This window comes from Chrysochloris asiatica, unplaced genomic scaffold (assembly GCF_000296735.1).
Source record: "Chrysochloris asiatica unplaced genomic scaffold, ChrAsi1.0 scaffold00040, whole genome shotgun sequence".
NCBI classification, from domain to species: Eukaryota; Metazoa; Chordata; class Mammalia; order Afrosoricida; family Chrysochloridae; genus Chrysochloris; species Chrysochloris asiatica.
Window position 1 is genome coordinate 19,978,460 of NW_006408558.1, and position 12,002 is coordinate 19,990,461.

The window sequence follows — 12,002 nt, forward strand, 5'->3', positions numbered from 1 at the left end:
AAGTTATCCCCATTACGAGCCAGCTTTGCCATCAGCTCGAGAGATCGAGGGCAAGTCGCCCACCCCCACAACCTGACCGTTGGCCTGTGGCGGGGGGTGGGCGAAGGGAACGGGGGTACTGGCGCGAGCGCTGCCTCTCATTCGTCGTGTGAATTGAGGCCGGTGCGCCCACCTGTAAAATGGAGACACTTCCTTGGACGTGGCAGGGACACACTATGGGGCGCTGGGTAAAGCGGAGCTGCAGCACAGTGAGGGCAGAAGGCTGGGCGGGTCCCATCTCATATACACAAATTTGTTCCCTACCCCGCCTCTGGGCCTCAATTTCCCCATCTGCCAACGCTGGACGGCCTCTAAGGATGCTTTCCACTTTCAAATTCTGTGTGTGTTAGAAACCCAGGCTCCCCCGTTTTCCCAGGAAGCAGTCACATGGCACAGCTATCTTAGACACAGTCTGAATCTTTGAAGCAGTCTCAGACTGGGGAGCAGAGACGGGGCCCCAAAGTGGCAGATGTGAAACTGCCTATCCCCAGGGTCAGGTCACATGTCTGACAGCCCCAGCGTGTGTGTGCCGTGTGTGTGCCTGAGGTGTAGATCTTAGAGACAAACACCTCTGGCGCCTTGTTGAGTCACAGGACCAAATGTTCCTATGGGTTCTGTGATCAGAAACGGAGAAGTGGGTTCAACCTGCCCTATTTTCCTGGGATTGGAAGGCAGTTCCAATCCTGACGGCCTAAATTTCCTCAGAATTTGAAACAGCTTGCCTTCCCAGGACTAAGCAGCTCACCCCCATACGAGGTGCCTGTCCTATTAGCATGACTAAGGTCTCTAGGAAGCTCTAGGGGGGCTGGAGAGGAGAGAGTGTGGTGGGAACAGGCACCTGTTCCTGTGAGAAATGTTGTCTACACTGACAACTGCTCAATAATCCAATCTGTACTCATTTAGTGAGAGTGAGGTTTTCTTTATTAAATTTTGCAAAATCAGGCACCCTGCCCTGTAGACAAGGGCAGATGGGCTGCATGGCCATTTGACAAAGAGTTTTATTAACCTAGCTGGGAAAAAGCCCCTCCTCCATTTCCCCTTTACTGGGAACTTTGAGTTTATAATCTTTCCCAAAAGGCACCTATTAATCCCTACAGGGAGAATTCTCATTTAAACTTAGTTTTACTTCCTTGATGGGTGTATTCTTATTTTAAAGAGTCTAGTAGGTCAAACTAGTCTCTTCCTCTTCTCATAGTTCCCTTTTGTCATGCCAACCTGCTACCCCCAAGATATCCTTGATTCTGAAGATGGATCACCCCAACAGCTATGTCTCATACTCCTGGGTCTCAGCTCTGAACCTGCAGACCAGGATGCAATGACCCTAGTTCCTCCCTAAACCAGTTAGAGCAAAGTGAGGACGCAGTTGGGTACTGTTGAGTGTATAGTGCTGTGTTGGGGTTCAGAGACCTAGGAAAGAAACACCCCTGTCCTCAGGAAGTTTGTATTATGGTTTAATGGGTCAATGAAAGGAAAAGGGGGAGAGGAGTCTGGTAGAAAAGTGTACTTAAAGTTACATAAAACAAAAGATGCGCCTCAAGAGCTATAAAGGATGGTACCAAAAGCAGCAAGAGAAGGGGTCTCAATTCCTGAGCACCAGCTATGTGCTGGATGTTGGATTAGGCCTTTTCTTGTGTGTTACCTCACTTCCTCCTTTTGGACCTGGGACATAAGACTAGGAGCAGCCATCATATGTTGAGCACCTGCTCTCTGCTGGATGTTTTAGTCTGGCTTTGAACTGGCTCTTCCCAGTTCATTCATGACTGGCAAAACGAAACTAGAAAGGACTTTGTGAAATGTAGGTGTACTGGAACATCAGTGCCTTTCTAGAAACTTAATTTTCCTCTTAGAAAACATGAGCAGAATGTGCATTGCATAGCATACAAACCTCTGGATCAGCAGCGTCAGAAACAATGGTGACCAGCTCAAAGATGGAAGCCAACCGTCCTGTTTTGAATGTGTGTTGCTCTCTACAGCCCTGACAAAAATTGTTGTGTTGTTGTGACATGCCATCAGATTGATTCTGATCCATAGTGACCCTGTATAGGGTTTCCAAGGAGTGACTGGTGAACTTGAACCGCCAATCTTACAGTTCAAAGCAACTTTGCAGTCCGGTGCATTAACCCACAGCACCACACCAGGACTGGCAAAAATACAGTCTCCTGATTCAGGCTTCTGAAAGGACTGCATACTCCTCTTCTAACTCTCTCATTCCAGGGCTTTCATTGTAATCTTTCCTGTTTCCGTACACCCACATTTTACAAATTTGTTTCTGTTCTAAATTTGCTGCATAGACCATAACACATTAAGAAGCGAGTATTATATTTCCATTTTATGGATAAGAAAACAAGATCAGAAAGGCTGACTCACAAGGCTGACAGCTGACAGGTGTGTGTTGTTGTGGAGATGGGTGGGGACTAGAGCCCAGGTCTAGCTGAGCTAGAAGGGGCTTTGGGTACGATGCTGGCTAGTGGGGCAGGTGGGCAGAGGCAGGTGAGAAAAGGCATTCCCAGTACAGAAGCATCATAAGCATGGGGAGGGCACTGGGAAAGACTGGGGCCCATGAAATACCACAGGTGAGGCTGGGAATGGCAGAGTGAGGGATTTGTGGGCCGTTTGGCAGGCAGTGAGGACGTGTTGGAAGTTGTGAGCTAGAAGGACAAGTTCAGAGCTCTTCCTTGCCTGGCAGGATTTGTGAAGGCCTGCACAAGAGCCCATTGCTGGATGGGCTTCACTTCTGCACAGTTCTAGGTGAGTGACAGAAGGTGGGCTGGGGTGGGATTGGCAAAGGAAGCGAGGAGCTGGGGCACCACAGGTCTTCTGAGCTGAGAGATCTAGGGCATCTCAGTTGGCAGGGCTCACCTGCTGCTTTGTATGTCAGCAGTATAGGAGCCCACAGCCCGCTGAGAGTTTTGCCAAGGTCACTGGTAGTGAGGTGAGCAGGGGGAGATACAATCATGAGGACAGATCCAAGACTGTATGTAGCCCAACCTTCTGTGAGGGACCTGCAGTCAGGAAAATCTTCGCAGCAGCCCTAGGAGGTCTGAGATGAGGCCCCAAGAAAGTAGCAGGTGGTGGATTCTGCTTTACCACAGAAGCAGAGACAAGAGTGAGCAGAAAGGGCTGGTCCTTGTGCATCCGATGAATTGCAGTGAGATCCAGGTGGGGAAACCTGGGGGCATTGTGGGACCTTTACATTCTTTTGGGTCCTTCAGAGATGGGGACTTCTGGTGTGGCACTGAAGGCTAAGCACTGAACTGCAGTAGTTTGGTGGTTTAAACCCATCAGCTGCTTTTCTGAAACCTTATACAGGGTCTCTGTGAGTCAGAAATGACTTGATGGCACTTAACAACAACAAGAGATGGAGAGTTAGACTGAGCTCCAATGCTGGCCACTGATGCTGCTCACTGACACTTCCATCCAATAGTCATTCATTCATTCAACGAATAGATTTTGAATGTCTACTCTGCCATGGAGCTCTGGTAGCGTAGTGGTTACAAATCGGGCTGCAAACCGCAAGGTCAGCAGTTCGAAACTACCAGCTGCTCCGCGGGAGAAAGATGAGGCTTTCTGTTCCTGTAAAGATTTACAGCCTCAGAACCCCTGTACAGGGTCGCTATGAGTCAGAACCGACTCCACGGCACACAGCCACTCTGTACCACAGAGTTCCCGGGCAACACAAACACTTAAGCCCTCAACTACTAGTGAAAAGATGGGCGGTTTGAATCCACCCAGAGGCACCTTGAAAGACAGGCCTGACCATCTGCTCTGAAAGGTCACAGCCAAGAAACCTTGTGGAGCAATTCGTCTACTCTGCACACACAGAGTCCCCATGAGTCTGTCAACTTAAGGACAATTAACAGCTCTAACTATGTCACATGCTGTTTGAAGCCTTTGAGGTACATAAGTCAACAAAACAGCCAGAGGTCCCTTTCAGACAGGGCAAAATGGCCTCATGCCTCCGAGGTGACAAGTATAATGGAAGAAAGGAAAGGCTGAGCCAGGAGAGGGACAGCCGGTACCACACGAGGCAGGATGGGCAGATGGTAGCAGCACTGACCTCCAGGAGAAGTGAGAGCAGAGTGTTCACATGAAGGGACTGGTAGTGGAAAGGCCTGAAGGGGAATCGCATGGGAGGAAGAGTTAGGAGGCCAGGGTGGCTGGAGTAGAGGGAGCAAGGCATTGAGGTTAAAGAAGTGCAAAGTCCACGAGGTAGGAGGTAGCGGTGGGGTGGGCTCAGAGATCCTAGAAAATATTTTGGTTTTGAGTCTGAGCAGGGAGCTGGGCGGAGGAACCCTGGTCTGCTTTAGATTTTAACTGGATCTCTGGCTGAACTGTCATTCCCAGAAGGGCCTGGGAAGGGGGTGTGGGGGAGCAGGGTGGAGACAGTGAGGCCATGGGGCAGTGATCCAGGTGGAAATGATAGGGGCTTGGGCCAGAATGGAAGGCGTGAAGGAAGTGAGAACTGGCTGGAGTCTCATCTGGCTAGATGAGAAGACTAAGGTGGTTTTCAGATAGAATGCGGGTGAGTGTGAGACCGAGATGTCAAAGGTTGGCACTGCATGTGGGGTCTTCACACGTTTCTCCGGGTGCCATGATTGAAGACCCTCCACCCCTCATAACCTGTCCTCTTCTCCCCGCCTTGTCCAGGGAAGGAGATTCCAGACCCTGCCCTGTTGGTTTGGGTTATAGTTGCCCAAGGGGAAATGGGCAGCTGCAGCTCAGCTACCCCCTGGCCCATAGACACACCAGCATTTATAGCATCCTAAGAAAGGGGTCGCTATGGGTCAGAATCGACTCGATGGCACTTAACAACAAGAAAGGGGTGCAGTCTGGGTGTGGTACTGTGGGCTAATGCGCTGGACTGCAAAGTCAGTTTGAATCACACGTTCGGTGGTTCAATCTCACCAGCTGTTCCTTAGAAACCCTATACAGGGTCGCTATGGGTCAGAACCAACTTGATGACATTTAACAACCACAATAACAACAAGAAAGAGGCGAGCCCTGGGGCAAACTAGTTAAGCACTGGACTGCTAACTGAATGAAGAAGAGGAAGACCCCCAGTGAGATGAATTGGCACATGGCAACAGTAAGGGGCTCCAAGTGTAGCAATGATTGTGAGGTTGGTCCAGGACCGCGCAGTGTTTTGTTCTGTTGTGCATAAGGTCACTATGAGTTGGTACCGACTTGATAGCACGTAACAACAAAGCTAACTGAAAGGTCAAAAGCTGGACCCACTCCATCCCACCCCCACCCCCCAGCAGCTCTGCAACAGAAAGCTGTGACTGTCTGTCTGTTTCTGTAAAGACCCACAGCTTTGGGAACCTGCTCTGTCTTACCCAGTCACTGAACTGGAATCGACCCAAGGGCATTAGGTTTGGTTTGGGAAAGGGGCTGGGAGAAGAGACAGTGGGGAGATGTGTTTAGGACTCACACCTGGAAGTCATAAATAACCCCAGGGACAGCAGACAGGCTCCAGGTCCCTGGTGAGTCACTCCCCTCTTCACTCCCCACTCCTCAGTCCTCAGTGCCCCCAGTATGAGTAGGGATGCCCCCTGGTGGCCATGGCTTCATCTTTTGTGGCCTAGTTGCTGCATGTTTGGGGGCTAGTAGGCAATCTGGTGCTTTTCTGTGGGAACCAACAGGAGTTTGGACTGGACTAAGCAGCTATCCATTTACTTAGTTACCATTGAGTCCATGTGTGCCAGAGTAAAACTGTGCTCCCTAGGGTTTCAAAGGCTTTCGATTGTGCGGATCATGACAAGCTATGGACAACATAGCAAAGTATGAATATTCTGGAACACTTAATTGTGTTCATGAGGAGTCTGTACCTGGACCAAGAGCAGTTGTTCAAACAGAACATGGGAACACCGAATGGTTTAAAATGGAGAAAGGTGTGCGACAAGGTTGTATTCTTTCACGAAACTTTTTCAACCTGTATGTTGAGCAAATAATCGGAGAAGCTGGATTCTATGAAGAAAAACGTGGCATCAGGATTGGAGGAAGACTCATTAACAACCTGCAATATGCATATGATACAACCTTGCTTACTGAAAGTGAACAAGAGCTAAAACATTTACTAATGAAGATCAAAGAGCACAGCCTTTGGTGTGGATTACATCTCAATGTAAAGAAAACAAAAATCCTCACCACTGGACCAATAAACAACATTCTTATCAACGGAGAAAAGGTTGAAGTTATCAAGGACTTCATCCTTTTTGGATCAACTATCAACACTCATGGAAGCAGCAGTCAAGAAATCAAAGGACGTATTGGCATTGGGCAAATCTGCTGCACATGACCTTTTTAAAGTGTTGAAGAGCAAAGATGTCAGCTTGAGGACTAAGGTGCTCTTGACCCAAGCCATGGTATTTTCAATAACCTCATATGCATGCGAAAGCTGGAGTGAATAAGGAAGACAATAGAAGAATTGGTGCTTTTGAGTTATGGTTTTGGAGGAGAATATTGAAAGTGCCATGGGCTGCCTTTGGAAGAGGTGCAGGCGGAGTGCTCCTTGGAGGCCAAGATGGCCAAACTTTTCTCATATTGTCAAACTTTGGACATATTGTCAAAGGACATATTGTCCTTGGACATATTGTCAGGAGGGAGCAGTCCCTGGAGAAGGATATCATGTTTGGTAAGGTGGAGGGTCAGAGAAAAAGAGAAAGACCTCAAACTAGATGGATTGGCCAAGTGGCAGCATCAGTGGACTCAAGTGTGACAACAGTAGTAAGGTTGGCCCAGGATCGGGCAGTGTTTCGGTCTGCTGTGCATAAGGTCCCTATGAGTTGGTGCCTACTCGATGGCATCTAACAACAACAACAACAACAATAGGGTTGCCAGTGGCTGATTTTTTGGAAGTAGGTAGGCAGGCCTTTCTTCTGAGGTCTGTCTGAGGTACTAGGTACTGACCTTGCAGTGAGCAGCTGAGCGCATTAACAGTTCACAATAGGTATTAAACCCTTGCTGACTGGAAACAGTCCTGGGGGGACCCTGGCTGCCCTCCCTGGCCCATGACACTGCTGTCAGCCGGACATGGAGATCAAGGCATCTCATTCTACACTCATAACTTCCTCCAGTCTGTCAGGGTCACTGAGGTTGGCACTCTCCCATCTCCTGGCTGCCCAGGGTTAAACATTAGTGGGAGGTTATCAGGCCCAGGTTGGGGGAGGGAGAAGGCTGAAGTCAACTCTCCATAGCTTCTCCTCAGCCGCCTGAAGGCCCCAGTTCCTGCCCTGTGCCCAGAACAATGCCTGCGGAGGAGTTTGTGGCTGGCTGGGTCTCCGGTGAGACATCTTTCTTCCTTCTGTCACATCATCCCCAAGGGTGGAGCGACATCTGAGCAGCTGAGGCCAAAGTCCTGGTTCCCCTGGAGCAGCCCAAAGCCAGCTGCCCTCCGGGCATTCCTGGAGTCCATCAGGGAGGAGAGGAAGGAAGGCGAGGGGGTGAGGGTGGGTAGGAGAGCTGCTTCTGCAGTTCACCATCCAGCACCTGGCACCTGCCAAGGCCCCAGCAGCCCCCATCTAGGCTCTGCTCTCCCACCACCTTGGGGCTCAGGGTGAAGTTCACCTGTGACCTCACCTGCTGTCCCGAGTTCCCCTTTGGACCTCTGCCCTACCTGGCCTTAGGCCTGCTATGCTTCCTGACCCAACGCAATGGGGCGACACTTCTCTTAGGGGGAAGAGGGGACATTCTGAACCTGCCCTGGGGCTGCCACCTCCCTCAAATATAGAACCAGCCTTGGCTATGCTCTTGCAGGTGGGAGAGGATGATGGTGGGGTCCTGCAGCTCACACTGCAGACACTGGCCGCCCCCCTCCCAGGGACAGAAGTCATTCACTCATAGTTACCAGTTGTGGGAGGAAGAAGCAAAGCTGGAAGGGACAGAGGAGTTGGCCATTGGAGAGACTTTCAGAGTCCCAGGGCCCCATAGCCAATGAGACCCTTAGGAGTCTGCCCAGCTGTGGGTCTGGGTGAGGCCTCCACACAGGATTCAGGGGTCTCACTCCCCTTGACTAGTGCAATGGCTGGTGGGAGTTGGGGGGCAGCTGAAACATCTCAGAGTCTGGTAGGAAAGCTGCAATCCAGCCTCTTCCCTCCTGCCTGCTCCAGGCCCCTTCTCACTCATCATACCTTCTTTTCACTACAGGGGCTCTGGGTCTGGTCTTGGGGCACCCCTTTGACACTATAAAGGTGAGTCTGGGGGCGACCCACGCCTACACTGGTGCCAGGGCCCTCCGGGCTAAGAGCCCACCAGCCCACGGATCTGTCCTCCTCCAGGTACGGCTGCAGTCACAGAACAAGTACCGAGGCATCTTGGACTGCGCCATCCAGATCTACCGCCATGAATCGGTGCGGGACCACTTCTTTGGGGTGGGCCAGACGGGGTCAGCTTTCTCCTCCCCTCACCAGGTTCTGCCCCCAAAAGGAGAAGACCTGAGCTGGGGCCACCGGAGGAGAGGTGGCCTTCCTCCATCTCAGCCTGCTTTGCCCCCACCCCCATCCCACTGCCCCAGAGGAGGCCCCATGCAGACAGGCCCTGCCCACTCAGCGCCCTGTGTTCCGTGTTCCACAGGTCCTGGGCTTCTTCAAAGGAATGAGCTTCCCCATCGCCAGCATAGCGTTGGTCAACTCTGTCCTGTTTGGGGTCTACAGCAACGTCCTGCTGGCACTCACCACCACCCCCCACCAGGAGCGGTGGACCCATCCCCCAGTCTACATGGATGTCTTCATAGCCGGCTGCTTGGGGGGCTTCGTGCAGGTGAGTGGGGCTCGCACATGAGTGGTGAGTGTGGGGCCAGCAAGCCTTGCCTTCTCAGCTCCCTCTGGCAGCCCCATAGCTTCGGGATGCAGGCTGTCCATACCCTTGGGACGGTGAGGAGCTAAGGAGAAATGGCAAGCCCCAGGCTACACCCTGCATCTGGCCTGGCAGGGCCCTGGCCTTCCATGTTGCTAGCTTCTAGGGCCAGGATGAGAATAGAGAGCTCCAGTGGTGGCCAGTTCTAATGACTGCAGCCAGTGCCCACTTCTTCAATAGCCAGTCTGCTCCACAGTTGTGGATGGACCACTCCCCAGGCCACCTTTGACCCTGGGGAACTGACAGCCTCAGTGCTAACTTTCATCCCCAGCAGAGCTCAGGCTCAGTTCTGTGTCCGGCTGCCTAGTTCAGCCCCTTCCCTGCACCATCTGGGTGGCCTTTTACCCAGGCGGGGCCAAGACACCTGTGTATTCGTCATTAAGTAGCTCTGGTCATTCGTGTTTGGTCTTGTGTTCTCGGGACTTTGGGAGGGTGACCAAGAGAAGGGGAGCTGCAGCCACCAGAGGGGACTTTGTACCAAATGGGGACCCTGATCAGGCAGAGGTCAAGGGCTCCATCTTGCTACTCCCCACAAGGTTCCTTACTGAGCAGCCCCTGACATACTTGACAAGGCCAAGTGAATGGACAAAGGACAAAGTCAGGCTGCTCCTTCAAATGAATTAATGATTAATGAGACCCTTCTAAGGCCTGGCTGATGTTCTGCCCCTTCTTGGGGGGAGGGGGGAAATGTGGTACAAAATAAAACAACAAAAGACACCCCCCAAAAGAAACTCGATTCTGCTTATTCAGCGTGGAACTCTGTTCTTTCTGGCCCACCCCCATCTTATCTTGACATTATTGCATCCTTGACCCAAACTCCTGACCACCCTAGCCCTCTACAGCCCCCTAGCACCTGCTCTTGCCCAGGCCCAGTAATATCCCACATCTGCCTCACCTGCCGATGAATAGGACTTTGGGGACCCACAGAATTGCACCTGTCACCCAGCTTCCCATGTTCTGAAGTCTCTGTGCTCGGACACTTGGGAGTTGGTAGGTTTCCCCTCCCTGGGCCTTAGAGGTGACCTGCTCCCTGAAGTAGGGTCAGTCCTATGCTGTGACTCGCGGTCTCAGTCCCATGTCTTTATTCTGAGCCACTTATGCAAACACATGCTCGTCCCTGGAGTTCAGGAAACGAGAAACCTGCCCCTGCTACAGGGGGAAAAAATCCCATGTGTCTCTCATGCTGGCTGCTGCGGGCATGAGGCGGGGGCAGTGTTGTCCACTCACTGGAGGTGGCCGGTGCCCAGGGACGGGGCGGGGGGCAAGGGAACTAGCTGTGTGAGCACGAGCTGAGCGTGCCTCTGTCCTCTGTGAGCGTCACAGTCTGTGACCAGGGTCTTTCTTCTCCGTCCTTCGCTGCAGGCCTACTGCCTGGCCCCTTTTGACCTCATCAAAGTCCGACTACAAAACCAGACAGAGCCAAGGGCGCAGCTGGGGAGCCCACGGCCGCGATACCGGGGACCCCTGCACTGCATGACCTCCATCCTCCAGAATGAGGGGCCCCAGGGATTGTTCCGAGGGTCCGGCACCCTGATGCTGAGGGACACCCCCACACTGGGCATCTACTTCGTCTCCTATGAATGGCTCTGCCGCTATTACACACCCAAGGACCAGAATCCCAGTAAGTCCAGTGGGTGGGGCGGAGGGTGGTCAGGGAGGTGGGCTCTGACAGGGAGGCTGGCGTGGGGTGAGAGACCTGGGGGATGCATGTATGACCCTAGCCCTCTGTCCCTGGCTTCTTGACCCAGATTCAGCCACAGTGCTGGTGGCAGGGGGCTGTGCCGGCATCGCCTCCTGGGTCACAGCCACACCCTTGGATGTGATCAAGTGCCGCATGCAGATGGACGGGCTGAAAGGCCGGGTGTACCACGGGCTGCTGGACTGCATGGTGAGCAGCGTCCAGCAGGAAGGACCCCAGGTCTTCTTCCGGGGACTCATCATCAACAGTGCCCGCGCCTTCCCTGTCAACGCCGTCACCTTCCTCAGCTACGAATATCTCCTTCGCTGGTGGGGGTGAGCCTGGGCGGGCCCGCCACCCACTGCCGCCACTGAGGCCAGCTTGCAGTACAGATGGCAGAGGCTCAGCCGATTATGCCATTAACCTCATTCCATCCAGGGCCTCCCACACGCTAGACTGGGGCTGGGAGGGTGGAAGTGGCTGTGGGGGCTGGCAGCCTGGAGCTGGTCTCGGACCCCCAGCAGCACCGACCCTCCATTCTTTTGTTTCGAGTATCTGTCCAAGAAGCAGGGCCGACAGGGTGCAAACCAAGGAGCCAATGGTGCTAGAGACTGTCCGGCCCCTTCCCACGTAAAGGCGCCGCTACCTCAGCACCCTGTCTGACTGGTTGACCTGGGGTTTCACCTCCTCTCTGCGGCCTCGGTGCTCATCATCCCCCCTCACCCCCTCTTTGCCTCCCCCACTGCACATCTCAGCGGTCACCCTATGACCCCGCCTTGCCCAGAACCCTGAGTTGGCTTCATCCCCATCAGGAAGTCAGGGAAACCCCAGGCCCCTCCCCATGGGCTCCCCACCCACCGAGCTTTCCTTTCTCTGTGATGTTAAAGTAGGCTGAAGCCCTGCTGGTCAGAGCCTATCAGGAGGACTGTGTCCAGCAGGCCAGCCCGGCTCCCCTCTGAGAGTCAGTCTGAGGTGGCCTCCCAGAGCCCCTCCTCCCCTGCCTCCCCCTGGCCACACTGACTCTGGGCTCCAGACCACCCCTTCTCCCTCTAGACCTCACCTTGGTTTACCAGCTGTGGGCTTCACATAGACGTCCCCTGAGACTGAGTGCCTAGAGAACCAGGGTCCCATTTCTTGTTTCCCAACATCAAGCCCAATGCCAAAAGCCGAATTTTCAGTAAACGCTTGCTAGATGGTCTTTTGCTTGCACGTCTCCCTCTCCACCTCCCCTCCATTATCCACCACCCCTGCTTGCTCCCTGGCCCTGCCTCACTGCCCTCTCTCTCCTGGCTGCCTAGCTCCGGGGCCATCCCAGTGAAGTGACACCAGCATTGCTCTCTCAAGGGTGGGTCAGGGTGATAGTTGGGAGATGTCATTTGGTCCCTTTGTTGTTGTTAGGTGCCGTCCAGTCAGTTGCAACTGATAGCGACCC

The 12,002-nt window shown here is 53.1% G+C and overlaps 1 protein-coding gene across 2 annotated transcripts; it reads left to right on the top strand.

Annotated features, from left to right (window-relative positions):
- The first annotated feature begins 7,282 nt into the window (after nucleotides 1-7,282).
- On the top strand, nucleotides 7,283-10,909 carry SLC25A45 (solute carrier family 25, member 45). 2 transcript variants are annotated; one of them, XM_006860933.1, is made up of 6 exons: nucleotides 7,283-7,322; nucleotides 8,185-8,228; nucleotides 8,316-8,387; nucleotides 8,611-8,796; nucleotides 10,255-10,513; nucleotides 10,641-10,909. In XM_006860933.1, exons 1-6 carry the CDS (start codon nucleotides 7,286-7,288, stop codon nucleotides 10,907-10,909), a joined length of 867 nt encoding a protein of 288 aa, XP_006860995.1. In that variant the 5' UTR covers nucleotides 7,283-7,285. The 2 variants fall into 2 exon arrangements, with proteins under 2 accessions (XP_006860995.1, XP_006860994.1); XM_006860932.1 differs by lacking the exon at nucleotides 8,316-8,387 and having other exon boundaries at nucleotides 7,286-7,322.
- The last annotated feature ends 1,093 nt before the right edge of the window (nucleotides 10,910-12,002 follow it).

Coding starts and splice junctions, on each gene's coding strand:
- SLC25A45 (XM_006860933.1), top strand. CDS start 7,286: ATGCCTGCGGAGGAGTTTGTGGCTGGCTGGGTCTCCG. Junction 7,323..8,184: donor TGTGGCTGGCTGGGTCTCCG/GTGAGACATCTT, acceptor TTTTCACTACAG/GGGCTCTGGGTCTGGTCTTG. Junction 8,388..8,610: donor AGATCTACCGCCATGAATCG/GTGCGGGACCAC, acceptor CGTGTTCCACAG/GTCCTGGGCTTCTTCAAAGG.